This window comes from Macaca thibetana, chromosome 13 (genome assembly GCF_024542745.1).
Source record: "Macaca thibetana thibetana isolate TM-01 chromosome 13, ASM2454274v1, whole genome shotgun sequence".
Lineage (NCBI taxonomy): Eukaryota > Metazoa > Chordata > Mammalia > Primates > Cercopithecidae > Macaca > Macaca thibetana.
In genome coordinates, this window is record NC_065590.1 from 46,133,334 (window position 1) to 46,160,666 (window position 27,333).

A 27,333-nucleotide genomic window follows, 5' to 3' on the forward strand; every position below is an offset into this window, starting at 1 on the left:
AAAATGTCCATACTAACCAAAGTAATCTAAAGATTCAGTGTAATCCCTATCAAAATTCCAATGACATTTTCCACAGAAATAGAAAAAACAATCCTAAAATTCATATGGAACCAACAAACACCCTGAATAGCCAAAGCAATCTTGAGCAAAAAGAACAAAGCTAGAGATATCACACTACCTGATTTCAAAATTACTACAAAGCCATAGTAATCAAAACATTTTTATACTGGCATAAAAACAGACACTTAAACCAAAAGAATAGGAAGAAGAGCCCAGGAATAAATCCATATATTTACAGCCAGCTGATTTTTTACAAACGTGTGAAGAAACATAATGGGAAAAGACAGTCTCTTTAATAAATTGTGCTGGGAAAACTGGATATCCACATGCAGAAGAATGAAGTTAGACCCTTATCTTACACCATATTAAAAACTCAACTCAAAGTGACCTAAATCTAAGACCCCAAACTGTAAACTATTAGAAGAAAACGTAGAGAAAAAGCTCCATGACACTGGTCTGGGCAATTATTTGAATATGACCCTAAAAGCACAGGTAACCAAAAAAAAAAAAAAAAAAAAAAGACAAATCAAATGGGACTATAGCAAACAAAAGCTTCTGCACTGCAAAGGAAACTATGAACAGAGTGAAGAGACAACTTACGGAATGGGATATTTATAAGCCATACATCTAATGAGGGGTTAATATCCAAAATATACAAGGAACTCCAACAATTCAATACCAAGAAAACAAAGAGCCTGATTAAAAAATGGGCAAAGGACCTGAATAGACATTTCTCAAAAGACATACAAATGACCAACAGGTATAAGACACACAAATGCTCAACATCACTAACCAGGAAAATGCAAATTTAAAACCACAGTGAGACACCACCTCAAAACTATTAGAATGGCTATTACCAAAAACGATGAAAGATAACAAGTGTTGGCAAGGACACGGAGTAAAGAGAACCTTTGGCATACTGTTGGTGGGAATGTAAACAGAAAACAAAATTTAAAATAGAACTACCATATAATCCAGCAATCCTACTATTGGGTATATGTATCCCAAGGAAATAAAATCAGTATGTTGAAGAGGTATCTGACCCCCATGGTCTCTGCAGCATTATTCACAATAGCCATGATATGGCATCAACCTATGCGTCTATCAGTCAGTAGGTAAATGAAGAAAATGTGGTGTATATGTACAGTGAAATATTATTCACCCATAAGAAAGGAAATGCTGTCATTTGAAACAATGTGGATGAACCTGAAGAACATTTTGTTAAGTGAAGTAAGTCAGGCACAGAAAGACAACTACTGCATGATCTCATCTATATGTGGAATCTAAAATAGTTGGAACTCATAGAAATGGAGGGTAGAATGGTGGTTACTAGAACTGGGGAGGTGGGATTGGGATAGGGGTTGCGGAATTGGGGAGATATCGGTCAAAGGATTTAAAATTTCAGCTTTATAGGAATAAGTTTAAGAGTTCTACTGTACGACATGGTGACTATAGTTAATAACATATATTCTTGAAAGTTGCTAAGAGTAGATCTTAAGTGTTCTTACTACAAAATAACTATGTGAAGTAATACATGTTCATTAGCTCAGTTTAGCCATTCTACAATGTATACATATTTCAAAACATCATGCTATACAAGATAAATGTTAATATATACAGTTTTGTCAATTAAAAAAAAGGATTTAAGAAGAGGCCAGGCCAGCTATGGTGACTCGTGCTTGTAATCCCGCACTTTGGGAGGCCAAGGCGGGTGGATCACTTGAGCTTGAGTTTGAAACCAGCCTGGATAACATGGTGAAACTCCGTCTCTACAAAAAATACAAAAATTGGCCGGGCATGGTGTCATGCACCTGTAGTCCCAGCTACTTGGGAGGCTGAGGTGGGAGGATCTCTTGAGCCCAGGAGGCATAAGTTGCAGTGAGTTGTGATCGTGCCATTGCACTCCAGCCTGGGTGACACTCCAGCCTTTTGAGCCTCTGTCTCAAAAAAGAGAAGAGACACCCTAGATCTCCATCCTTCTCTCTCTACCATGTGAGGATGGTGGGAAGGCAGCCATCTGCAAGCCAGGAGGAGAGCCTAAGCATAAACCATCCTAGTACCCCTGATCTTGGACTTTTAGCCTCCAGGACTCTGAAAACAGACTTTTGTTGGTTAAGCCAAAAAAGGAAAAAGGAAAAAAATCTTGAAAGAAGGCACTTCAGTACTCTACAAAATTATTTCAAAGGACAGTTACATATGCAACCATATTCAGCAACAGCATTCCATAAAAAATGTCTAATGTTTCTAAGCAACCAAAACTACCTTTTCCTATTAGGAAGATGCTATAAATATGAAGAAAATCTGATTGATATTTTAAAAGCTAAATAGCAACAAAATTTCAGCAAGTATTTTAGAATATTTCCATTTATTATCAAGAAAAAAATCACTCTATACAAAGATATTACAAATGTAATAAAATATTCTGTATAACAAACAGCATTTTGGCATTTTAAAAACAATTGCATCTTGATACTAAACTTAACATTAAATAACTGAACAGTACCTGAGAACTTTAAAAAATCACTTTCATCAGTGCCTCCAAATTCATTTCAGTCATTAAGCATATACAAATACTCAGCCAAAAAAATAGGATTTTGGTATTCTGCTGGGATCTAGATTCATCACAGCCAAAGATATTTTAAGTACATACTTTTAAAACAGAAACCACTTCTAAAGGATTCACCTGGTCAAAACCATGCATTTAAGAATGCTGGTTACCCAAAAGTTTTGTGTTTTTCTTGCCACGTCATCTGAAAGCTACTTGAATTGTGAGACAGTGACCAACATTATCAGCTAATTACCCAGTAAAACTCAAGTGTATCACCAATGAAGTCTCATTAAACTCAATTCCACAAATGGATCCTCAAATATTCCAACCTTATCTATATTTTATTACATCTTATGGAAAACTATGTTTTGATTAGATAATAAAGTTTAACAGGAAAAATGGGCAAGATGAATGTTTGATACTTTTACCAAAAATTTATATTTCATTTACTTGCTGATTTCCCTGAAAACTCAATTTGTTGAAGCAGCAACATTCTGTACTAATTACTGTGTATTACTATTCACACACAGGTGTTTAATGAATTTGACTTGTAATTCTTTAAATTTTTGAAAGTCCAATAGTAAACTAAAGTTGTGGAAACAACTGATAAGAATATTAGAGGATGATAAATTCTACATCTTTAAATAGATAAGTACTAGCAGGTGGTATTTTCCTAAAGCCATAGACATTTAGAATAAATAGAGTGATTACTTTTTAACACTTTGATCTGTATTTTGTTTATTAATAGGGCATGAGTGGTTTTTTCTGTGCTTTTCGCATGCATTACAAACATTACAGACATGATTACTTTTGAGATTCAATCTTACCCACTGTTAACCTTGTGCTTAACTGCTAAGATGTATTAGTTAAAATATTAATTTGACTATGTCTCAGACAAAAAAGGCATAAAACTGGATACAGACAACCCATACATTTATCTCTGATTAGTCACCTATTTCTGGGCTTATAACAAATGATAAATGGCATGACATTTTCTATTACATGTGATATAAAAAGCATTACAATTTTTCCCCTTTTATAGTCAACATTTGAAAACAAAACAGATGAGAAACATTTCAGTGGCAACTTCATGAGCTATGAGATTCGTTTTTAGGAAAAGTCAAACCACTCCCAATTCATAATCAACTTTTACAAATAAATTAAGAGTCACAAAATTTCAGAATTGAAGTCATTAAAATTGGCCTTACCTTCACTAATCAATAGGAAATGTTTCTGGAAAAATAAGGCCAAAAGAAGGCTCTCCAAATCTGGGCAATAACTAGTCATTCTAATGAGAAGTCCATCTTAGGTTTCTTACTAAAGAACCTAATCCATAATGATCTTTCTCACTCTGTTGTGTATGAGATAACTAGAAGGAGTATCTGAATTAAAGATTAACCAGGGCCATAGGTTATACACAGATATTGGTTTATTAACAATATTTGCATATACACCATGGAATACTATGCAGCCATAAAAAAGGATGAGTTCGTGTCCTTTGTAGGGACATGGATGCAGCTGGAAACCATCATTCTCAGCAAACTATCGCAAGAACAGAAAACCAAACACTGCATGTTCTCACTCATAGAATTAGGGAATTGAACAATGAAATCACTTGGACACAGGAAGGGGAACATCACACACCGGGGCCTATTGTGGGGAGCAGGGAAGGGGGAGGGATAGCATTAGGAGATATACCTAATGTAAATGACAAGTTAATGGGTGCAGCACACCAACATGGCACATGTATACATATGTAACAAACCTGCATGTTGTGCACATGTATCCTAGAACTTAAAGTATAATAAAAAAAAAAAACCAATATTTGATTCGCACTACATAATTTACAGTGTATCTTATGTACCATTTTATTTAGTACAATACAACCTGTTAGGTAGCAGGCTGGGTATTACCTGACTAAAAAGTCCCTATTCTTTCCATTTCTCCATGCTACTTAATAGCATGTGGTGATCCTTCAAGAAATCAATTAAAGATATAACAAATTATTTGATGCCATTAGGCAGCCTGGATCACCAATTCCAAGTATTTTTTTTTTGAGACAGGGTCTTGCCCAGGCTGGAGTGCAGTGGCGTAATCGCTGCTCACTACAGACTCAACCTCCTGGGCTCAAGGGATTCTCCCACCTCAGCCTCCCTAATAGCTGGGACCACAGGCACATGTCACCATGCCAGGCTAATTTTTTTTTTTTTTTTGCAAAGACAGGTTTTCCTTATATTACCCAGGCTGGTCTTGAACTCCTGGGCTCAAGCAATCCCCTCACCTCGGCCTCCCAAAGTGCTGGGATTACAGGCGTGATCCATCCACCATGCCCAATGTCCAGCTCCATGTCTCTCTTAACATGGAAACTATCACAAGTTTTCCTGAAGTATTAGGTTATACATTGATAACCCAGCTGTTTCTGTTCACTATGGTTGTGAGAGGCCCAGTTATTTAAAAGGCCATTAAGATTGAAAATAGATTTAGAGGTGTAGGTACAGATTGGGAAGGGGCATGAAGGAAATTTCGGGGGTGGTTGGAAATGTCCTAAACATGGTGGTGACATGGGTGTTAACATACATAAAAATTAATTAAGCTGTACATTTAAAATTAGTCTCCTTTATGCATTTTACTCTACATGTGTTATCCTTGCAAAGAAAAAGACTGGCATCTTTGAGAGCAAGAGTTTTTGTCTTATTCACCTCTGTATAATTTCCAACATGGGGCTTTGTACATTAGACATTCAAAAAATGTTATACAAGATTGGTTGCATCAATACTGGAGTGTCTGTGTAAGGGTTAGGTGCTGAGGCTGAGAAGTATACGAGGGAGACTTGAGATTAAACCTGCCACATAAAGTGGAGAGAAGTAGCAAGGTCAGGGCTATGAAATAATCCTAAAAACTTTAGAATTTCTACATAATACAGTTGACACTACTGTTCTCAATAGAGCTGCTTTCAGTCTCAAAGGGCTGTGGTATGTGTGCGTGTGTGTGGTAAAAAAGGGAAGCAGCAGGTCAAGGAAGAGAAGTGTATTTCACAAGACTTAAGTAATCTTGTCATTGCTGCTTTTCCTGCCAGAAAATCATTACCATTCCCTTTAAAAATCATTTCCATATACATTGCAATAATCGCTCCTATGTCAATTCCACCCTTCCTTCTCTAATAATAGCTACTATTTATTCAGCACCAACTAGTATACTAGGGACTATGCTGGGTGCTGGAGTCCCAATGACGAATGAGACAAACACTTAAATAAAAGGATGTCCATAATACAGGCATGTACAAAGCTTCACCTCAACTGAGGAGGCAGGACCAACCTTCATAGAGAAGCCCAGTCTTCAAGGATGAGTGTTCTAGTTCCAGAAGAGCAGAAGCAGAGTGGGTAACATGTTAAAGGTATGGAGGCCTGAAAGAATTGCCTTTTTTCAAGGAATGCTAACTATGTAATAAGGTATAGGGAGAACGTGGTATTTTAACTGGAACATATGGAAAAGATTATTACTAGGGAAAAAAGAATGAAGGCCTTTACTAAGAAAGCAGCAGGAATGAAGAAGGGACAGATGCAAGAGGAGACAAGCTCAAAAGGACTTGATGATTAAGTATGAGTGTGACGGAGAAAAAGAATACAATACTTTGAGGTCCTAGTAAGCTTCTTGGGTGGCGTGGTAAATGGTAATGCCATTATGGAAGGTAAAGAAGAGAGGGAGCCAGTTTACCAGGGCATTCAGGTAGCATGAAAGAAAACCGAACCTGTGGGCTCTGATAAGATCATCCAGGGGGAATAATAGCACCAACTGAGGGGAGAGGTTGAGACTCATGGGAAATAAATCTCAGGGAGGAATCTTGTCTACCACAGAAAACCCAGACGAATATCCAAACAGGGAAGTATAGGAGGTTATAAATAGGTCAAGCAGTGTGAGGACAGATAAAAAGACACTAGACTTGACAAGACGGGCAGTCTCCGCTTATCTTTCCCAGAATATCCTAAGAAAATTGTAGGAGCCAAAGATAGAGATCACTGGGCTAAGGAATAACTGGGAAGGGAGAAAACGGAGGCTGGAGGCATTTCAGAAGTCAGGATGCAAAGGCATCCAGGTGGTAGGAAAGGTTTTATTTGGTCTTTCCTTTTAGGCTAATGAAGACATTTACCATGTTTATACAAAGAAAGGAAGCACTAATTGGTGATGTAAGGATTTTAAACACAGCCTGGGAGAGAAAGGAGGAGGGATCCAGTGCACAAGTAGAGTTCAGAAAAGTGCCTTAGAAACTAAAAGTGGGTGTTAAAAGAGCAGGGGAAAGGATAAATACATGTAGAGATAGAGGAGAAATGTTGCCAAATTCATTTTAAATTAAAGTCTATGATCAAAAAATAGCACCTGAAAAATGAAAAATCCCTTGGGAATATTCTAAACACAGTGTAGCAGAACCTTAATTCTGCTTATACTTACTTATACTAAGTAGCCAAAGCTTATTTAGTTTAAAAAAAATCCATATAGCTATTCTAACAGTCAGTGTTTAAACTGATTGGTGCTAATTAATCTAAAACTATGAGATTCTGTGTTAAAAAAAAAACCAAAAAAAAAACCTCACCACCTATCCATCACCATCTAGAGCCATCCTGGGTTCATATTTTGAACAGAAAAGAAATTGTGCCTTCAGGTTTTTCTTTCTCCCTGGTAAGTTCTATTTATGTGCTTATGATTTTAAAAATTTATTTTAATTTATATTTTTAAATAAAAAATAAAAAAAAAAATTCTACCTTTTTTACTGAAGTCTATGATTCTTGTGAGATTTCACAACTGCTGCTCATGAAAAATTTATAATACAGAAATATTTCCTTTTGAAATAATAATTTCTGAGGAATATTAATGGTACTTAGGTTCTTTAATTCTTTTTGTTTTTCCTTCCTGAACCATCCTGACCCCAAGCCTTATCTTGCTCTCTTCCCTATTTCCCAGTATCATTTAACTGAGAATTTTTGTGTTTATGGCATTCATACATTCCTCAATTTGACCAAAACAACTAATTCATGTAAAGTTATGGTTTGGTTAGACATCGTGTAAGTAAAATGACAGACTGCTTCTTGCTAGGAAGATATTCAACATTTAGGGCAGGTTCTAGTTGTAGTAACAAACTAGGTCTTGAATAAGTTAATTACTTAGCATAATGATAATTCCATCACAATTAAGATTACTGCCCAACTTTAATCTGTAATAAAATATAATGATCTAATTAACCCTTACAATGTCTTTGAGAAATAAAAGGGCAAAATAAATAATTTTCATTACATTTTCATTACATGAAATAGTTTTCATTACATATCAAATGAAAACTCCTAAAATATAACTATGTTTTGAAGCACAAGTAAAAGGTTTCTAAATGCCAGAATTACCAAAAGTTAGGAAACAGAAAGGGCAAATAAAGTGTCATGTTACAGCTACAACAACTCAAATAAAGCATGCAGAAACAACTAGGAAACACTGAGAATTTTAAATCTGATGAAGGAGCCAGCAGAGATTACCCAGCATTCAGCTCACCATTTGAGACCAGCCAAATGAATATGTGACAAGTCTCTTTTAAAAATCTTGCACTTTGAAAAGGAAATGTGTTATAAGTGTTACTCAATCTGGAAGTTATGGTGAGCTTGACAATGTCAAAACATGGATTTAGAGATTCTCAATGAACAGATATTTTACCTTCAATAAAATCTCCTTTCATAAAAGGAAAAAAAAGATTACCCAAATTCTACCATCATTTTGCCACTGGGATTATTTTCCTTTCGAACAATTTGGATGACCATTATTATTCCTGGACTTGAATGTACATGATTCTTATAAACCCAATGTCACACTAAGTAAAACTGCAAAAATCATATACATCTTATAATTAAAGTTACTATTTCTTTCAAAAACTAAAGTTCTATTAGTATTACTTTTAATGTTCAATAAATATTTTCTGAGTGTTTAATATAAGGTAGCCATTTTTCTACAAATTGGAGATTCAACAATAAAGCACAAAAATTTCTGTCCTTAGAAAGTTAATATTTCAGTATGGGAAAACAAACAGTAAATGAATAAATGCTTAGTAAAGTCAGATCATGGTGAGTGCTATAGACATACATAAAGCAGGGGGGACAGGAAATGCTGATGTATATATTCAAGGAAGACCTGCTCAGGTAACAGTGGAGTGACACCTGAAGGATGTAAAAGAGTGAACTATGCATTTTTCTGGGAGAAGAACATTCAAGGCAGAGGGAATACAAAGAGTCCAAGGCATGTGCATACTTGATGCTTTGAGGAGCACTGAGGCCAAGGTGCCCGGAGCTGCATGACGAGGTGGGACATGGTAGTACCTGAAGTAGGACAGGGAGTCAAGGCCTGCAACTTTTAAGAACTTTGACTGCTCTGAGTGGATGGTTTTGAGCAGATGAATGGTAGGAGTTGACTTGTTTTAAAAATAATCATTCTGGCTACTTTATGGGGAACAGACTGTAGGGATGCAAGGATATAAGGAGAATTTTTGTAGATGATAGCTTCAATCCAGGGAAGAGATGATGGTGGCTTGGAATAGGGCGTTAATAGTAGAGATCAAAAGAAGTGGTCAGCTTTAGATATATTATGAAGGTAGGGTCTACTAGATTTGCTAATGGATTGGATATGGGATCTAAAAGAAGAATCAAGGATGACGTCAGGGTTTTTGGCCTGAGCAACTAGAAGTATGGCATTGCCATTTACTGAGTTGGGGAAGACTGAAGGAGAAGCAAGTTTGGGAGGGAAGACCAAGAATTCAGTTTCAGATACGCTGAGTGTGAGCTTTAATTAGATTTCTAGATAGAGATGTCAAATAGGCAGTTTTATGAGATCACGGGAAGTTAGAACATCTAAGAAAGGAGAGTGGTCCAAGGAAACTTCTTCCCCTTAAAAAATATGAGTGTAAAGCTAAAATCATAAGCAACTTTTAAGGCATAGACTGAAATAGTATAAAATGTAGAAAACCTCCCATACCTTGAAAGCTCACTTCAACTGCCTTCTGCCCAACTTAACATTTTAAAGATATTTTGATACACATACAAATCTAAGAAGCCCCAAGAAGCCTAAGAAAACCCCTTAGGGGTTACCTTGGCCCATGGGCCTCAAAAATAAGAAATTAAGTTTTTCAATGGCATAGCCATTACAAGTTTTATCTTAAATTTGCTTGAAATTTAAGAATACATTAAAACATTATAAAAAGAAATATAAAAAAGCATTTTTTTTTTTTTTTTTTTTTTTTTTTTTTGAGACAGAGTCTCACTCTGTCACCCACGCTGGAGTGCGGTGGTGTGATCTCAGCTCACTGCAACCTCCGCTTCCTGGGTTCAAGCAATTATTGTGCCTCAGCCTCCCAAGTAGCTGACAGTACAGGTGCGTACCACCATGCTCAGCTAATTTTTGTATTTTTAGTAGAGACGGGGTTTCACCATGTTGGCCAGGCTGGTCTCGAATTCCTGGTCTCAAGTGATCCACCCGCCTCGGCCTCCCAGAGTGCTAGGATTACAGGCGTGAGGTCCTGCACCTGGCCTCTGAGTTGTCCTTTTATGACAGCTTCCAATTTTGTATTCACTATGTCCAAAGTTGTATGCTTCTTCCCTGAAAAAAGTTTTTTATATTCTCAAATACAGTATTATTCTTCTCAGTCAGTATTATATATACAGTATAAATACAGTATTATATTCCCAGTTAGACAAATACAAAACGCTGCATCTATACAGGTGGTATCAAGATTTAAAAGGATTTAAATCTTGCAAGTTATACTTGAAAAAATTCATATGGAAAAGAGTCACTCAATTGCTCATTTTGCATACTGCCAATACCTGAATACTGACTATCTTGAACAAAACTATGACTGTTTGGATTAGTACTGTTTGATGGGCCCGACTCATTTATCATGCTGTTATCTGCACAACTGAAGTCAGATCCCTCAAATGCATCTGATTGTGAAACAAAAACAGTAGTATTGGAATTGGCACCTGCCGACATACTGGAAGAGGACATCTGATGGAGCTGTCTCAAGTCTCTTGGGTCTAACACTGAATTACATGAGGGGTTTTCAAGATTCATGCTCAGAAGTCTTGGATTATCCGTCTCTTCCATGCTATCATTGCTGGTTGTCATCATATTCACAGAACAATTAGACAGCATGTTGTGATCAGAAATACCATATAAGTCTGCTGGTGGCATGGATGACGCTTCCATTCCAACTATGTCATCGGCATTGTTATAAATGCAAGCGTTAGAAGCATTTAAATCATTCCCAATAGGTATTCTCAGGAATGGTGGGATACCTTGCGAATTAGAAGGAAGTGTCCCTGTTGAAAAACTACTCAGTGGGTTTGTATTGCCTGAGCGTGGGGTGGGGTGGGCCACTGATGACCAGCTTGAAGAAGGAAGAGGTGTCATTGAGGCATGATGTGACAATCCACTTGAGATGGGCCCAGGTGAGGGATAGTAGGATTCTGCTTGACTTGAAACCCCTGTAGGCATTTCTCTCACAACTGCATCATGAGAAAACAAGTTTGGTTCTGTGGGAGGAAAAATTTGTTTTACAAAATTAAAAGGAACAAAATTATAAAAAGTATTTCTAAATTAAAATTGCATAAGCACACAAATATATATAAAGAAAAATGTCAGGGAAACCAATGTAACATTTCAAATAAAAAAATGTTAAAAGCACTAAAATTATTACACGAATCCAAAATGAAATTCTGTAACATACATACCATTTTACAAATACAGGTAAAATGATTTTTGCAAGTTACTTTGGCATATGTAATGTCACTCCAGTTAAATATGAAAATCTAGTTTCTGAGGCTCTATAAAGGTATTTTTGAAAACTAAAAGATAAATATTAGAATTACAATTAATGGGACTCCAAATAGCCAAAATCATCTCTTAGGAGAAAATGGAAGGATGGAGAAAACACTCATTAGGGATAAGAAAATACACACAACTTTTAAGATATATTACGACAGAACCCTAAGAGACTATAAAATTCACAGTCAGAAAAAATTACAGAAAAAATTAATTCTGTATTTATTTACATATTATACAAATGCTTTATGAACTAAACCAGGAAAAAGCACTGATTTAAGAATGTACATGGGGGAAAAAGACTTCTAATTAGCCCTTGGTTGAATTATCTAAACTAGGAATTGGTAATTTTTTTTTTCTGTAAAAAGTCAGATTGTAAATATTTTAGGCTTTGTGAGCTATATACAGCCTCTGTTCGAACTATTCAACCCTGTTACCATAGTGTTATTAAAAAAAAAGCAGTTTAGAGATAATATTTAATCAAATATTCATAGCCATGTTCCAGTAAAATTTTATTTATAAAAATAGGTAACTAACCAAATCAATAACATTTTTTTCCATGACACAATGTAACTAATAAAATCACTACCATATGAATGACATGTAATTTCTTGAACAATAAATTCCAAAAACACGACCGGTTTCTAACACAACCTTCAGAAGTCATGCTTAATTTATTCTATACTGAAAGCATGAAAAATTTGGAGAGAAAATTTTCAAAGAAGCAGTTATTCATTCCTAAAAACAGAATTCCAATATATTGTGCACAGCACTGGTCTTTCTGATCACGAGAAATATGCTATAGGAAATAAAATACCTTTTTTGAAGTATCTTCCTTCTCCAATTGAACCGAGGAGACCAGGTCTTGGTCTCTCAGGAAAATTAACTGTTAGGATAAAGTTTTTCCATTATTAAATGGCATCTGAAAAATAACATTATCAGTTAAAATCTGAAAAACTGGCAGGGAGTGGTGGCTCCCACCTGCACTTTGGGAGGCCGAGGTGGGTGGATCACCTGAGGTCAGGAGTTCAAGACCATCCTGGTCAACAAGGCAAAACCCCGTTTCTACTAAAAATACAAAAATTAGCCGGGTGTGGTGGCACACACCTGTAATCTCAGTTACCCGGAAGGCTGAGGCAGAATTGTTGAACCTGCAAGGGGAGAGGTTGCAGTGAGTTGAGACTGCCCCACCGCACTCCAGCCTGGGTGACAGACAGAGACGCTGTCTCAAAAAACAAACAAAAACAAAACAAAACAAAAATAATAAAATTTGAAAAACTGAATACAGTAAATAAAACAAAACCTATTTAAATATGAATCGATCCAAAATATTCTTACCGTGATCCTGGCACAGTTTCTGGAAAAGCAGAGTTGTCTTTTGTTTCTTTGCTTTATTGCCATAAGTATCTGATTAGAAAGAAACCAGGAAAGCAGACAAAAAATTATAGGATTGTTTCCTCTCCTTTAATAAACAAATATTTTATTCACATATAGAAAATGTTTTCAATAAATACATATGTAATTTAGATTAAATAAGTATTATAGAATACGTCCCAAATCAGTAGTATCAGTAGAAAAGGATATTTTTCTCTTAGTAAAAAATTGTTTAAAGTAATCCCAGCACTTTGGGAGGCTGAGGCAGGTGGATCACTTGAGCCCAGGAGTTTGAGGCCAATCTGAGCAACATGGCAAAACCCTGTCTCCATAAAAAACAGAAAAACTGGCGGGGTGCAGTGGCTGATGCCTGCAATCCCAGCACTTTGGGAGGCTGAGGCAGGTGGATCACCTGAGTTCAGGAGCTTGAGACCAGCTTGGCCAACATGGTGAAACCCCATCTCTACTAAAAATAATACAAAATTAGTTGGGTGTGGTGGCACATGCCAGTAGTCCCAGCTAATCAGGAGGCTGAGACAGGAGAACTGCTTGAACCCAAGAGGCAGAGGCTGCAGTGAGGCGGGATTACGTCACTGTACTCCAGCCTGGGCAAGACAGAGTGAGACTCCATCTCAAAACAAAAAAACAAAAAAATCCCACCAAAATTAGCCAGGTGTGGTGGTGTGCACCTGTAGTCCCAGGTACTCAGGAGGCTGAGGTGGGATGATCACCTGAGCACAGGAGGTTGAAGTTCTGGTAAACCACGATCATGCCACTGTACTCCAGCTTGAGTGACAGAGTGAGACCCTGTCTCAAAAAAACCCAAAACAAACTGTTCAAAATATTCATCTTGTTTTCTTATCACACAAGTCAGTAATGTCAACTAGTGCAATAAGGTTTGATAAGAAACCAATATAGAGACTATTCTCTGAGTGGTAAGTGCACAAGGACTAAAATAGACCTTCAAAAATAAAACAGAAATTTTAGTAAGCAGTTTAGATACTTTGAAATTATTCCATCCTAATCAAACCTCTTTCTGAAGAAAGAGATGCAGAGACAAGTCTAGCCAACATGGTGAAACCCTGGCTCTACTAAAACTACAAAAGTAGCCTGGCGTGGTGGCACGTGCCTGTATAGTCCCAGCTACTCGGGAGGCTGAGGCAGGAGAATCGCTTGAACCCGGGAGGTGGAGGTTGCAGTGAGCTAAGATTGTGCCACTGCACTCTAGCCTGGGTGACAGTGAGACTCTGTCTCAAAGAAAAACGAAAAACAAAAAAACAAAACCAAACCAAAAAAACAAAGAAATGCAAAGAGCATAAAGAAAAAACCCAACAGAAAGCTTCCAGGAAAAGAAACATAAATTGTGAATATACATAACTGTACTCAAATGAATCTTACAAGATGTTATTAGCAGGACCACTTTAAGAAATATATAAATTATCACCAGCAAAATGTCATACCTTTTTCATCTGGCAGATATCTAAAATCCATAGATTCACTAACTTCCTGGTCAGAAGGTCTCCGCAACTGCATTTTTACTGTTACGGGTTCTGTGATAGCTTTGCAATATGGCGGAGTTTTGAAAACAATGGCTACTTGACGGTGTACATCAGCTTGTGAAAATATGCCTTTTGCTTCCCAATCGTTCAACACAAAACGAACTTCTATGTCATCTAGTGAATAAGAAACCAAAAAAATAATAATGGGAAAACAAAGTAACTGCATCTATTAATCTAAAATTTATTCTAAATTCAATGAAATAAATAAATACCTTTCTGAACTTTGTCGCAAAGTAGAAATATTTCATCTCCTCCTCTGACACTTCCACAATTCTTGTTTACACGACAAATCCTTAATTCTGCAGTATTTGGCGCACCTAAATAAAAAGGATTTTCAAAAAAACGAGTTGCTACCTTAGTAATATTTTATTCCTTTTTGCAGGGGAGAATTTGAGGAAAACCATATACAGAATAAAAGTTTTAGTGTATAAAGAACACTAAATACATTAATCATCTATGTATCTGTCCACTTCCTTTCTAACTGCTTTACTTCAGACTTTGTGGCTTCATTTCTAGGTAATGACATATTCTTTAATTACATCTCCCTGCTTCTGAATTCTGATTCTGCCAGTCAATCCTATGCACTGTCACCAGATTAATCTTCATAAATCATGACCATATCTCTATGGCAATACAATTTTCCCTACGGCAATACATCTCCCTATGGCAATACAACTTTCATGCTTCCTATTATGTGGCCATAAGATTATTATAATTATTCCTGGCATTTAAAGCTCTACATGATAAGGATACTCTGATCTACCTTTATAGCCCTACATCTCTCTATCCTTCTACACATAAAACAGGTATGGCCATACACCATTGGTGGACATATATATAAGTCTATGTACACACACACACACACACACACACACACAGTATTTTGGGGGAAAGTTTCATAATCTTTTAAAATGAGATATATCCATATCCTTTGATCCAGCATTTGCCATGCAGTGAGGCATGATTACACCACTGCACTCCAGCTTGGGTGACAGAGTGAGACCCTGTCTCCAAAAAAAAGCCAATTAAAAAAAAACATATACAAGAATATGTATTGCAGTACAGTTTGCTAGGCCAAAAAGAAAAAATGAGAAAAGAAACAAACCAAATGTCTTATAAGAAGGTAATTAATAAAATTATGATATAACTACATAATAAAATATGCTGCTACTGAAAAGAATAAGGTGATTGAAAGGAAAATGTTCAAGATATATGGTAAGAAGAAAGTTTTTAAACAATCATCACTTATGATTTTAAGTTGCCACAATTGTACTGTGTCAAAAATGATGACGACAATGTATTTATGTATATATAGGAAGAAAAAACTGGTAAAATATGCACCTAAGGATAGTGATTATCCCTGGAGGATGAGATTAGAGAAGATTTCCTTTCTGTTATATATTTCTGTAATGCCTGGAAGTTTTCCTATCATGAATATATTGTTTTTCTAATTACCAAAATACTTTTAAGACTTAAACCATTACAAAAAAACAAGACTACAAATGTAAGAAAATGAAGTACTTACGGTTATCATAAATTGGGTTCGAGACAACAGGAGGAAGAGCAGTCGTCAAATTACCATGTTCATCAGGGAGGAAAACTTGAAAACATAGTCTCACCACATTGAGGTCACAATCTTCAATATCATTCAGCTGTTTTTCAGGGACTGAATAGTAAAAAAAAAAAAAAAAAAAAATTTAAGAATGTAATAGTCACATAGACCTAAAGTCCTGCTAGGTCCTCCTCCCTGCCCATTATAGCCAATAACCTTGAATAGAATCCAAATCTGTACGAATACAAATAGGATAGTATACAAAGAATGCCTTGTATCATTCTTATCAAGTAGTCACTATCAAACAGTATTTAATAAATTATAGCCATGTTCAGGAAGTAACTATCTCCTCACCTGGGGATAATCCCAAGTTGACATTAATACCAAATCAAAGTTTTAAAAAAAAGTTGCAAGTTTGTACACAACAAAGAATGGCATTTACCCATTCATTCAACAAACATGTATTTGGTCCAGGTGTTGTATTAAGGACTCTGTAAATTATCTCCTAAATCTGTAAAAGAATTACTTTCATCCTCATTTTATAAATGAGGAACTGAGTTTAATTAGCTTTTTTGAGATGGGGGTCTCACTCTGTTTCCCAGGCGGGAGTGCAATGATGCGATTTTGCCTCACCCCAACCTCTGCCTCCCAGGCTCAAGTGATCTTCCCATCTCAGCCTCCCGAGTAGCTGGGACTACAGGCACATGCCACCACGCCCAGCTAATTTTTCTATTTTTTTGTAGAGATGGGGTTTCGCTATGTTGCCCAAGGTGGTCACGAACTCCCAGGCTGAAGTGATCCACCCACCTTGGCCTCCCAAAGTATTGAGTTTACAGGCGTAAGCCACTGAGCCTGGCCTGGAACTGATTTTAAAGAGAGGAATTACTTGCCCAAAGTTTCACAGTGGCAAAGTGGAAATGTGAACTCAAGTCATTAAATTTAGAGCCTATGCTTTTAAAAATTGAACTCTATTAGAAAATTGTACATATGTTATACATAAAAATGACATAAACAAGAATATCTACTAAAATGTGGATCAACATTTTAAGGATGAAATACCAAGAAACAAAGTAAGATAGCTAGTTTCCATAAGAAATTTTATGTGTAAATTAGCTTTGCTTAAAAATTTTTTTAATTAAAAATTTTACAGTTCTATAAAACTAGAAAAGCTCATGACAGAATATAGTATAATAGTTTGTTAAATTAATATTTGAACCAGAAATCCAGTTCCAAAAGAAAATATTGCCTTTTCAAATGCCATAAGCTAAAGCACTAAGTTATATTTTTAAAAAGCATGACATGCACATTATTTACACAATTTTACTTTGCAAAATATTAAATTTTGAAACACTAAATTTAGAAACACAGTTAAGCCCAAATTCCTTATTTTACAGGCAATAACTAATAAAAATGATAATGTATTTTGTACTGTTTTTATTTAATGACACTGACAGCCTACGTAGCTATCACAATATTTAGAAGTATCCCAGTATTAGCATTCTTAGCCTAACCTTTGAAAGAGTGCATTAAAAAAATCTGTACTCTGTACAACTGAAAGGTCAAAATGTTATGATACCAACGCTTGGGTTACAGCAGCATACTCTACTGGCACTATTGTGTAGGCGATACGAGCGCTACCTCTTCAAAACCCATTTTTATAGCATTATAAATGTAGCGTTCAAGATATTAGTGTCTATCAATTGCAAAGATGAGTAATCAATATGCAAAAAAGATAAATTTGTAGCTAGATGTTCCTGATAAGTTTAAAAACAAACCTATGTGAACTCTGTCAATGGACAAACCAACTGTGGTATAGTCCTACAATGGAATAAACTCAGCAATAAGAGAGAACAAACTGGCCAGGCGTGGTGGCTCACGCCTGTATTCCCAGTACTTTGGGAGGCCGAGGTGGGCGGATCATGAGGTCAGGAGATCGAGAACATCCTGGCTACCACGGTGAAACCCCGCCTCTACTAAAAATACAAAAAATTAGCCGGGCATGGGGGCGGGCGGCTATAATCCCAGCTACTCAGGAGGGTGAGGCAGGAGAATGGTGAACCCGGGAGACAGAGTTTGTAGTGAGCCAAGATCGTGCCACTGCATTCCAGCCAGGGGGACAGAGCGATACTCCATCTCAAAAAAAAAGAAAAAGAAAAAAAGAACTATGGGGGGTATATACTCCCAAATCAATGTATCTCAAAACCATGCTGAGCAAAAGAAACCAGATACAAAAGTATACTGTATGCTTCCATTTATATGCAGTTTTAGAAAAGATTAATCTCCAGTGACAGAAGGCAGATTAGTTATTGAGGCAGAGGCAGGGTAGGGAAATGAACGAGAAGGGGACCACGGAAATTTTAGGGGGTAATGGAGATGTTCCACATCTTGATTGTGGTGGTGGTTATGTGGCAGGATATATTCTGGTAGATTTTATTGCATCTCAATAAAAATTTATTTTAAATATTTTTAGGCCGGGCGCGGTGGCTCAAGCCTGTAATCCCAGCACTTTGGGAGGCCGAGACGGGCGGATCACGAGGTCACGAGATCGAGACCATCCTGGCTAACACGGTGAAACCCCGTCTCTACTAAAAATACAAAAAATTAGCCGGGCGAGGTGGCGGGCGCCTGTAGTCCCAACTACTCGGGAGGCTGAGGCAGGAGAATGGCGTGAACCCGGGAGGCGGAGCTTGCAGTGAGCTGAGATCCGGCCATTGCACTCCAGCCTGGGCGGCAGAGCGAGACTCCGTCTCAAAAAAAAAAAAAAAAAATAAATAAATAAATAAATAAATATTTTTAAATGTTACATAAAAGAAAAATAAATAAACTGGTCAATAAGCCAAAGTTTAAAAACATTTAGTCACATAATAGCTCTACTACAGGGAAGAAATTTTACCTACCTCTCAGAAAAAATCACTATGAGATTTTGCTTTGAATCTTCTCAATGTGTGGAAATACAATTACTACTGCATCAGAATTACTTTCATCTCTGCACAACATGGTTAAAAACTACTGACAGGCAAGAACGACAGATACCCTTTTTTACCCAATGCAAAATTCAGTGTAAGGCTGAAAACCCAGTTCAAAACTTCTTTTCTATAAAGCCTAACTTCATCCTCTGCAGTGGAAGGAATATTTCTCCTCTCTAAATCAGTGCAAGACTTGACCTATCCCTTTTTTTTTTTTTGAGACGGAGTCTTGCTCTGTTGCCCAGGCTGGAGTGCAGTGGCACGATCTCGGCTCACTGTAAGCTCCACCTCCTCGGTTCACACCATTCTCCCGAGTAGCTGGGACTACAGGTGCCCACCACCATGCCCGGCTAATTTTATTTTATTTTTTTTTTGTATTTTTAGTAGACGGGGTTTCACTGTGTTAGCCAGGATGGTCTCGATCTCCTGATCTCGTGATCTGCCCACCTCGGCCTCCCAAAGTGCTGGGATTACAGGCGTGAGCCACCGTGTCTGGACGACCTATACCTTTCTTATGCACTTAAAAGTTTTAAAATCTTACATGATAACCATTTATGTATGCCTTTTCTATCTTATTAGACAAAGTTTCAAATGAAGCCAGAAGGGGTGTCTGATGTATCTCCACTAGGCATCGAACATAGTGGTTTACAAACATTTGATATTTATTATACATTTCCTCAATTAACATAAATGACTGAAGAATTACTTAAAGGCCTATCAAATAACCAAACATTTAGATATTTTTTACAAATTACTGAAGAAAGCATAAAGTAAAAGTTAATAAAAAAGAAGTTCTACTTTTGGTAATGGCAGATGATAATCCATAAACTGGGACCAATTCAACCATAAGAAAGTGGAAAAAATGGCCGGGCGCGGTGGCTCAAGCCTGTAATCCCAGCACTTTGGGAGGCCGAGACGGGTGGATCACGAGGTCACGAGATCGAGACCATCCTGGCTAACACGGTGAAACCCCGTCTCTACTAAAAAAATACAAAAAAATAGCCGGGCGAGGTGGTGGGCGCCTGTAGTCCCAGCTACTCTGGAGGCTGAGGCAGGAGAATGGCGTGAACCCGGGAGGCGGAGCTTGCAGTGAGCTGAGATCGGGCCACTGCACTCCAGCCTGGGCGACAGAGCGAGACTCCGTCTCAAAAAAAAAAAAAAAAAAAAAAAAAAAAGAAAGTGGAAAAAATATGAAACAAAATTTCTCTAATGACATCAGACAGTTAACAAGGTCATAAAAAATCATGGGACCAAGATAGGAGAGAAGAAAACCCACAGTTCAGAATGAGAGGCCACTTTTATCTAAATATAGCCTGACAATTTTCTAAGAGATGGTTAAGAAGATTGAGATGAACTCTCAATAAACTATGGGGGAAAATAAAGGAGTTAAGAGTCTGCCAAGGATGTGGGATCTGATAAATACCCAAGGCTTTGGGGGATTTGAGGTCTGGAAGAGCTATACCCTAGGAGTACGGGTGAACTGGAAACATATCAGATTTCAGGGATGAAAGCCCATCTTCAAATAACCTAAATCATTCACTGATTTTAGGTGATCTGGGATTGCTAGTGTACTTGGCCACTAGCCAGAAGAAAATTTTCTGCAGGGAGATAATATTGTAGGCCTAAAATCTTTACACTTTTTCACAGAAAATGACTGGTATTTTATCTTAGATAATCAGACATATGAGGAGGCAAAATAAAATTTTTTTTTTTTTAAAAAGAAAGCAACAGGCAATAAAAACATACCACAAAATATCCAAATAATGAAGTTTTCAGAAACATAATTTAAAGTAACTATACTTAATATATTCAAGGAATTAAGATTGAGAGTTTACTGGAGATCTTGAAACTGAAAAAAAGGAATCAAATTCTAGAACTGAAAACTATAATAAATTGAGATGAAGAATACAATCAAATTTATCAAAAGTTTTATAGAAAATATGTTGTGTCTGGTCTTTTTATACCCCAAGGATTAAAATGTTTACCAACGTAGTCTACCATAAATTTTTAAAGCGTTGATTCACTTTAAAGCCTTTAATCCATCTTCAGCTGATATTTGTATATGATGTGAGGTAGGGAATCCAACTTAATTAAATAACTATTTTTTTCAAGCTTCCTTTCTCAAACATTTCCTCCTTTCCTCTTGATATGACATGCCACCTCTGTCATACATTAAAGTCGCGTATTTCCTTAGCTCTGTTTCTGGGCTCTCAATTCTTTTTTCTTTTTTCAATAATTATACATTTTTATCTTATAAAAATTGGGTGAATATGTAGATTTAAATTGACAAAAATGTGTATTGAACAGTTCTGTCTTTTATAGCTTAAAAGAAAGATTTTGGACAAAAATGAAATATCTCTTCTTGAAATGATTTATTTCTATTTTATAATACTTTTGAGCACTCTTGCAACTTCAGAAGATCTTTTATATTTTTAATTTCAAATCTGCTTATACAAACAGTAAGTCTTCACTTAATGTCTTCTAGGATGATGTCTATAGGTTCTTGGAAATCACAACTTCAAGTGAAACAACACTGTAATAAAACCAATTTTACCATAGGCTAATCAATATAAATAAGAGTTAAGTTTCTACGGCAAACTTCTGGTCACAAAAACATCACTAAATTTATATGTAAAGACCAAAACACTTGTAATATTAAATACTGAAATAAATCTGAGCTATACATACATTTAAGAAAGATTAATAAAAACAAGTTAAGATAATGATTTACCCAATTATTCCAGTTCAGGGTCACAGGTGATTGGAGTCTCTTCGGGGCTCTCAATTCTACTCTAATTAGTCAATCTGTCTATTCTTATCCCAATATGACACTGCCTTAATTAGTATTAATACTTTTCTCCGATGAGGTCAATTTCTCCTCACTGTTCTTTTTCTATAAAGTATTCTGTTCCTCTTTAGAATTACCATATTTAATATGGAATTGCATTGAATCTATTTATCAAGTGGGGGAAAATGACTTTTTTTTTTTTTTTGAGACAAGAGTCTTGCTCTTCACCCAGGCTGGAGTGCAGTGGCATGATCTTGGCTCACTGCAACCTCCACCTCCTGGGTTCAAGTGATTCTCCTGCCTCAGCCTCCCGAGTAGCTGGGACTACAGGCCCATGCCACCACGCCCAGCTAATTTTGTATTTTAAGTAGGGACAGGGTTTCATCATGTTGGCCAGGATAGTCTCAATCTCTTGACCTCGTGATCCGCCCACCTTGGCCTCCCAAAGTGCTGGGATTACAGGTGCAAGCCACCGTGCCCAGCCCAGGAAAATGACATTTTTACAATATTACTATTAGAGAGCATGGAATATCTCTCCATTTATTTAAGTATTCTCTAAGATCTCATAATAAAATTTTATAATTTCCCCTAAAGAAATCTTGATTATCATTTCTTTGTTTCTACGTACTTTGTATTTCCTGACGATATTTGCTTTAATGATGTTTTCTAGCTATTTGCTGCTGAGGTATGGAAACATGATTGACTTTTGTATACTAATTTTACATCCACTAATCCTTTTAAACTTTATTTTTTATTCAGTCTCCAAAAAGACTGTCAAAAATTGCCAATGCCGACTGTACTGAAAGTCATGACAACAGGGTATTAGGAAAAAGTTTTCAATTAACAATAACCACTCCTGAGATAAACCTCACTTGGCTATACTGTCAATGTGCAAAGCTCACTCTTTTAAACTTATTTGAAAAATCCATTTATGTATCTTTTGGGTTATCACTATAATAATTTCAAATAATTACAGTTTTATTTCCTCATTTTTCAATCCTATGCCTCTACTTTTTGGGGGAGTCTCACTGTACACTGGCTACAATGCTCACTGCCCTGGCTATGATCTTCACTACAATGTTGAATAGAAGTGGTAAAAGTGTGCCTCGGTTTCTCATTCTTAATTTCAAAGTGAATGCTTCTGATATTTCTCTTATTTAGGATAACGCTTACTGTAGGCTTTTTAATAGATACATATTCTATAATACAAAATGCAGTGTTTTATTCTGTAATGTGAAAACTGATACTCAGTTTTGTTTTGTTTTGTTTGAGATGGAGTCTCACTCTGTAGCCCAGGTTAGAGTGCAGTGTTGTGATCTTGGCTCACTGCAGCCTCCAGCTCCAGGGTTTAAGAGATTCTCATGCCTCAGCCTCCCAAGTAGCTGGGATTACAGGCGTGCACCACCATGCCTGGCTAATTTTTGTATTTTTAGTAGAAACAGGGTTTCACCATGTTGGCCACCAGGCTGGTCTGGAACTCCTGACCTCAAGTGATCTGCCCACCTTGGGCCCCCATAGTGCTGGGATTACAGGTGTGAGCGGCCATGCCTGGCCTGATACTCAGTTTTAACATTTGCAAAAACTAACGGAAGGAAGCATGAGACCAATAAAATGCTCTTAAATTCCTCTTAAACTAGTTTAAAATTTCACTTTGTAGTTAGTCAAAAGAATGTAAGGTAATAACTATTCTACTTCCTTTTTATGTGTTTTTGGTTTGTTTTTGTTTTTGTCTTTTGAGACGGAGTCTCGCTCTGTCGCCCAGGCTGGAGTGCAATGATGCGCTTGGTTCACTGCAAGCTCTGCCTCCCGGGTTCACGCCATTCTCCTGCCTCAGCCTCCCAAGTAGCTGGGACTCCAGGCGCCCATCACCACGCCCAGCTAATTTTTTGTATTTTTAGTAGAGACGGGGTTTCACCATGTTAGCCAGGATGGTCTTGATCTCCTTACCTCGTGATCCGACCGCCTCGGCCTCCCAAAGTGTTGGGATGACAGGCGTGAGCCACCGCGCCTAGCCCCTTCCTTTTTATGTTAAATGTTTAATCTACCTTTAGAAAGAAATATCACTCCTTTAACCCTAAAATCAGGTGTGTAATGAGAATTTCATTTTTAACCAAGAAGATATTATCATGCTACATTTCTTTCATAAGCAGGAATTAAATTTTTACAATCAATTATGATATTTACTAGCTCTAGAAGTGTAACATTTCTAAAATTCTAATACTGTCAAACACTACTAAAATAAATAATAAGGCAAAAATACACAGCATATGGAATAACAATTTTTTTTTTTTTTTTTTTGAGACGGAGTCTTGCTCTGTCGTCAGGCTGGAGTGCAGTGGCGCCATCTCAGCTCACTGCAACCTCCGCCTCCGGGTTCAAATGATTCTCCTCTTGCCTCAGCCTCCCAAGTAGCTAGGACTACAGGTGTGCACCACCATGCCCAGCTAATTTTTGTATTTTTAGTAGAGATAGGGTTTCACCACGTTGGCCAGGATGGTCTGTATCTCTTGACCTCGTGATCCGCCCATCTCGGCCTCCCAAAGTGCTGGGATTATAGGCATGAGTCACTGCACCTGGCCTGGAATAACAATTTTAAGAACTATGTCTCAGCCAGGCAAGGTGGCTCATGCCTGTAATCTCAGCACTTTAGGAAACTGAGGCAGGTAGTTCACTTCAGCCCAGGAGTTCAACACCAGCCTGGGCAACATACGGAGACCCTGTCTCTACAAATCATAGAAAAAAAAAAAAATGAACTAGGTCTCACTTAAGGACAAATTTAAAATTTAGTTATAATTAATTTACATTTTTGTTACTTAAAAAGTATATAAACTATCCTATATATATAATAATAAAAGCTGACATTTAAGTGTTCATGTGCCAGGCACACGGTAAAGATGCTAGAAGTATACTAGAAGTATATCATTAATTTACTCAATCTTTCAACATACTTATTGAGTATCTATTATGTGCTACCCCAGTAAAATGTTAGATACAAATATGAAAAGACAATGCCTGACCTCAGTGAGATGAGTATCCGGATGAGAAATACATACATAAACTGAAATTATATAATGCAACATGAAAAATGTTATAATGGAAGTATGCTCAAGGAATACTGAAAGCAAGAAAGTACACAAGTTCTGCCTAGGGTAATGAAAAAAAGGCTTCAAAAACTCTGACTACAATGAAGAAAGGACAACGAAGTACATATGAGCCAGTTTTTTCAAGCTTTAAGTTCTCAGTTGTAAGGAAAGGCTTTTTCTTGTATTAGACCAGACTTCAGAAATAAGAATCTATGTTAGACTACTTGTCTTATTAAACTGTATTCCCTTTCAGACTACTAAGTAATGTAGTTTTCCCAAACTCAACTGTATAGCAGCCTTTTACTCTCATAACGACTCAAGATTCTCTTCATGGGAAAATAGCAAAATACCTAATAAAACTTAATTGCAAATTCTTTATTGTCAAAATCAATTTTATTGCACAAAATTTAAAATTTAATATAGAGTTTAGATATTCTATGGAGTTTAATGCTGCATACTAGAAATCCTAACATTTCATTACCAAAACACGTAACTAGAAAATGATATATAATTAAAAATTTTTTGGCCGGGTGCGGTGGCTCACACCTGTAATTCCAACACTTTGGGAGGCTGAGGTGGGCGGACCACGAGGTCAGGAGATGGAGATCATCCTGGCTAACATGGTGAAATCCCGTCTCTACTAAAAAATACAAAAAATTAGCCAGGCATGGTGGTGGGTGCCTGGAGTCCCAGCTACTTGGGAGGCTGAGGCAGGAGAAGGGCGTGAACCCGGGAGGCGGAGCTTGCAGTGAGCCGAGATGGCGCCACTGCACTCCAGCCTGGGCGATAGAGCGAGACTCTGTATCAAAAATAACAATAATTTTTTTCAACTTTTGCAGTTAAGAGTCCTCTACAAAGTCTAACTGCCACTCTTGTTCTAGCTAAGTACACACTGTTAAAATCTGATATTGGAGTCTTTAAATTCCTCACCCAAGTTAGACTTTGGCACATATTAAACAATTTGAATAATCCTTTACTTGAAGCCTCAAATTTGACAGTATTAAACTGCTTTATGTCCCCTTAGATACTGTTCCTTAGTTTTAAAGAACTAATGACAAGAAAGATACAGACCGACCTTAAAACAACTAACTGGGGAATCTATTGTGTGCAGGCAGAAACTCAATAGCTCAAGGCACTTAGCTGAGAAGATAGAGATTTATGTAACAGTAAAACAAATACATTGTTTAGGTGCCAAAGTGAAATGGAAACAAGATTCCATCACAGACCCTGTCCACAATGAGCATGAAATTAATATTTGAAGACAATTCCTGAAGAATCAAATGATCTAACAGATAACACAAAACTTTCAATGATTAATTGCTGAGTATACAGTATAATTAGGAAGATACTACCTCAGACTTAAGAGAACTGAGAAGGCTTTCAGGGCATCTCAGATAAGGAAAACAACTGTGATATTTTTGGTAGAAAAGTACAAATAAGACATGTTCGTCCATTTATTCTTTCAACATTTTTTTGTCTGTTTTGTTTTTTGAGACAGGGTCTCACTGTTATCTAGGCTGAAGTGCAGCGGGATGATCTGGGCTCATTGCAACCCAGCCTGCTGGGCTCAAGTGATCCTCCCACCTCAGCCTCTGCAGCAGGCTGGGACTTGCAGCAAGCACCACTATACCCACCCAATTTTTTGTAAGACGGGGTTTCACCACGTTGGCCAGGCAGGTCTCGAACTCCTAGACTCAAGTGATCAACCACCTCGGCCTCCCCAAGTGCTGGGATTATAGGCATGAGCCACCGTGCCTGGCCCTTTAAACACATTTTAATCAAGCTTCTTTCATGTGCCAGAGATACATGGAAGACAGATCTCATCCTCCAGAATTTCATGATTTAGTGAAGGAAAAACATGTAAACAAAGTTATAGCAAACCATATTAGAAATATATACAGGATGGCCGGGTGCGGTGGCTCACGCCTGTAATCCCAGCACTTTGGGAGGCTGAGGCGGGTATATCACAAGGTCAGGAGATCGAGACCATCCTGGCTAACATGGTGAAACCCCGTCTCTACTAAAAATACAAAAAAAAATTAGCCGGGTGTGCTGGCAGGCACCTGTAGTCCCAGCAACTCAGGAGGCTGAGGCAGGAGAATGGCATGAACCTGGGAGGTGGAGCTTGCAGTGAACCTAGATCTCGCCACTGTACTCCAGCCTGGGCAAAGACTCCATCTTAAAAAAGAAAAAAGAAAAAAAGAAAGAAATATATACAGGTACTGGCCAGGCACGGTGGCTCATGCCTGTAATCCCAGCACGGTGGGAGGCCGAGGTGGGCAGATCACCTGAGGTCAGGAGTTCAAGACCAGTCTGGCCATGGTGAAACCCCGTCTCTACTAAAAATAAAAAAAAAATTAGCCGGGTGTGGTGGTGCGCACCTGTAATCCCAGCTACTCAGGAGGCTGAGGCAGGAGAATCACTTGAACCTGGGAGACAGAGGTTGCGGTGAGCCAAGATTGTATATATATATACAGGTACTTTGGTAAAACAGAGTAAAGGTCAGGGAAGGCTTTAAAGAGGATGTGATCCTTAAACTTGGAGGATGAGTAAGAAAAA

General features: G+C 37.4%; 1 protein-coding gene, 1 non-coding gene and 1 pseudogene across 4 annotated transcripts in view; 1 reads left to right on the forward strand and 2 right to left on the reverse strand.

Moving 5' to 3' along the window:
• Positions 1-27,333, forward strand: part of LOC126934406 (non-POU domain-containing octamer-binding protein-like) — a 139,038-nt pseudogene that overhangs the window by 5,915 nt on the left and 105,790 nt on the right.
• REL (REL proto-oncogene, NF-kB subunit) overlaps positions 9,409-27,333 on the reverse strand; it is a 43,580-nt gene continuing 25,655 nt past the window's right edge. For 2 of the 3 annotated variants that reach the window (XM_050753488.1, XM_050753486.1), the window contains exons 5-10: positions 15,911-16,051; positions 14,598-14,702; positions 14,287-14,499; positions 12,791-12,859; positions 12,270-12,338; positions 9,409-11,163 (exon numbers count right to left, since the gene is read on the reverse strand). In XM_050753488.1, the coding sequence (XP_050609445.1) occupies positions 10,391-11,163; positions 12,270-12,338; positions 12,791-12,859; positions 14,287-14,499; positions 14,598-14,702; positions 15,911-16,051 (1,370 nt within the window). In that variant the 3' untranslated portion in view covers positions 9,409-10,390. The remainder of the gene's footprint in view (positions 11,164-12,269; positions 12,339-12,790; positions 12,860-14,286; positions 14,500-14,597; positions 14,703-15,910; positions 16,052-27,333) is intronic. The other variant, XM_050753487.1, reaches the window with a different exon arrangement.
• LOC126934598 (U4 spliceosomal RNA) lies at positions 22,451-22,590 on the reverse strand. The gene has a single exon (XR_007719050.1). It is a non-coding gene; the product is annotated as a U4 spliceosomal RNA (small nuclear RNA).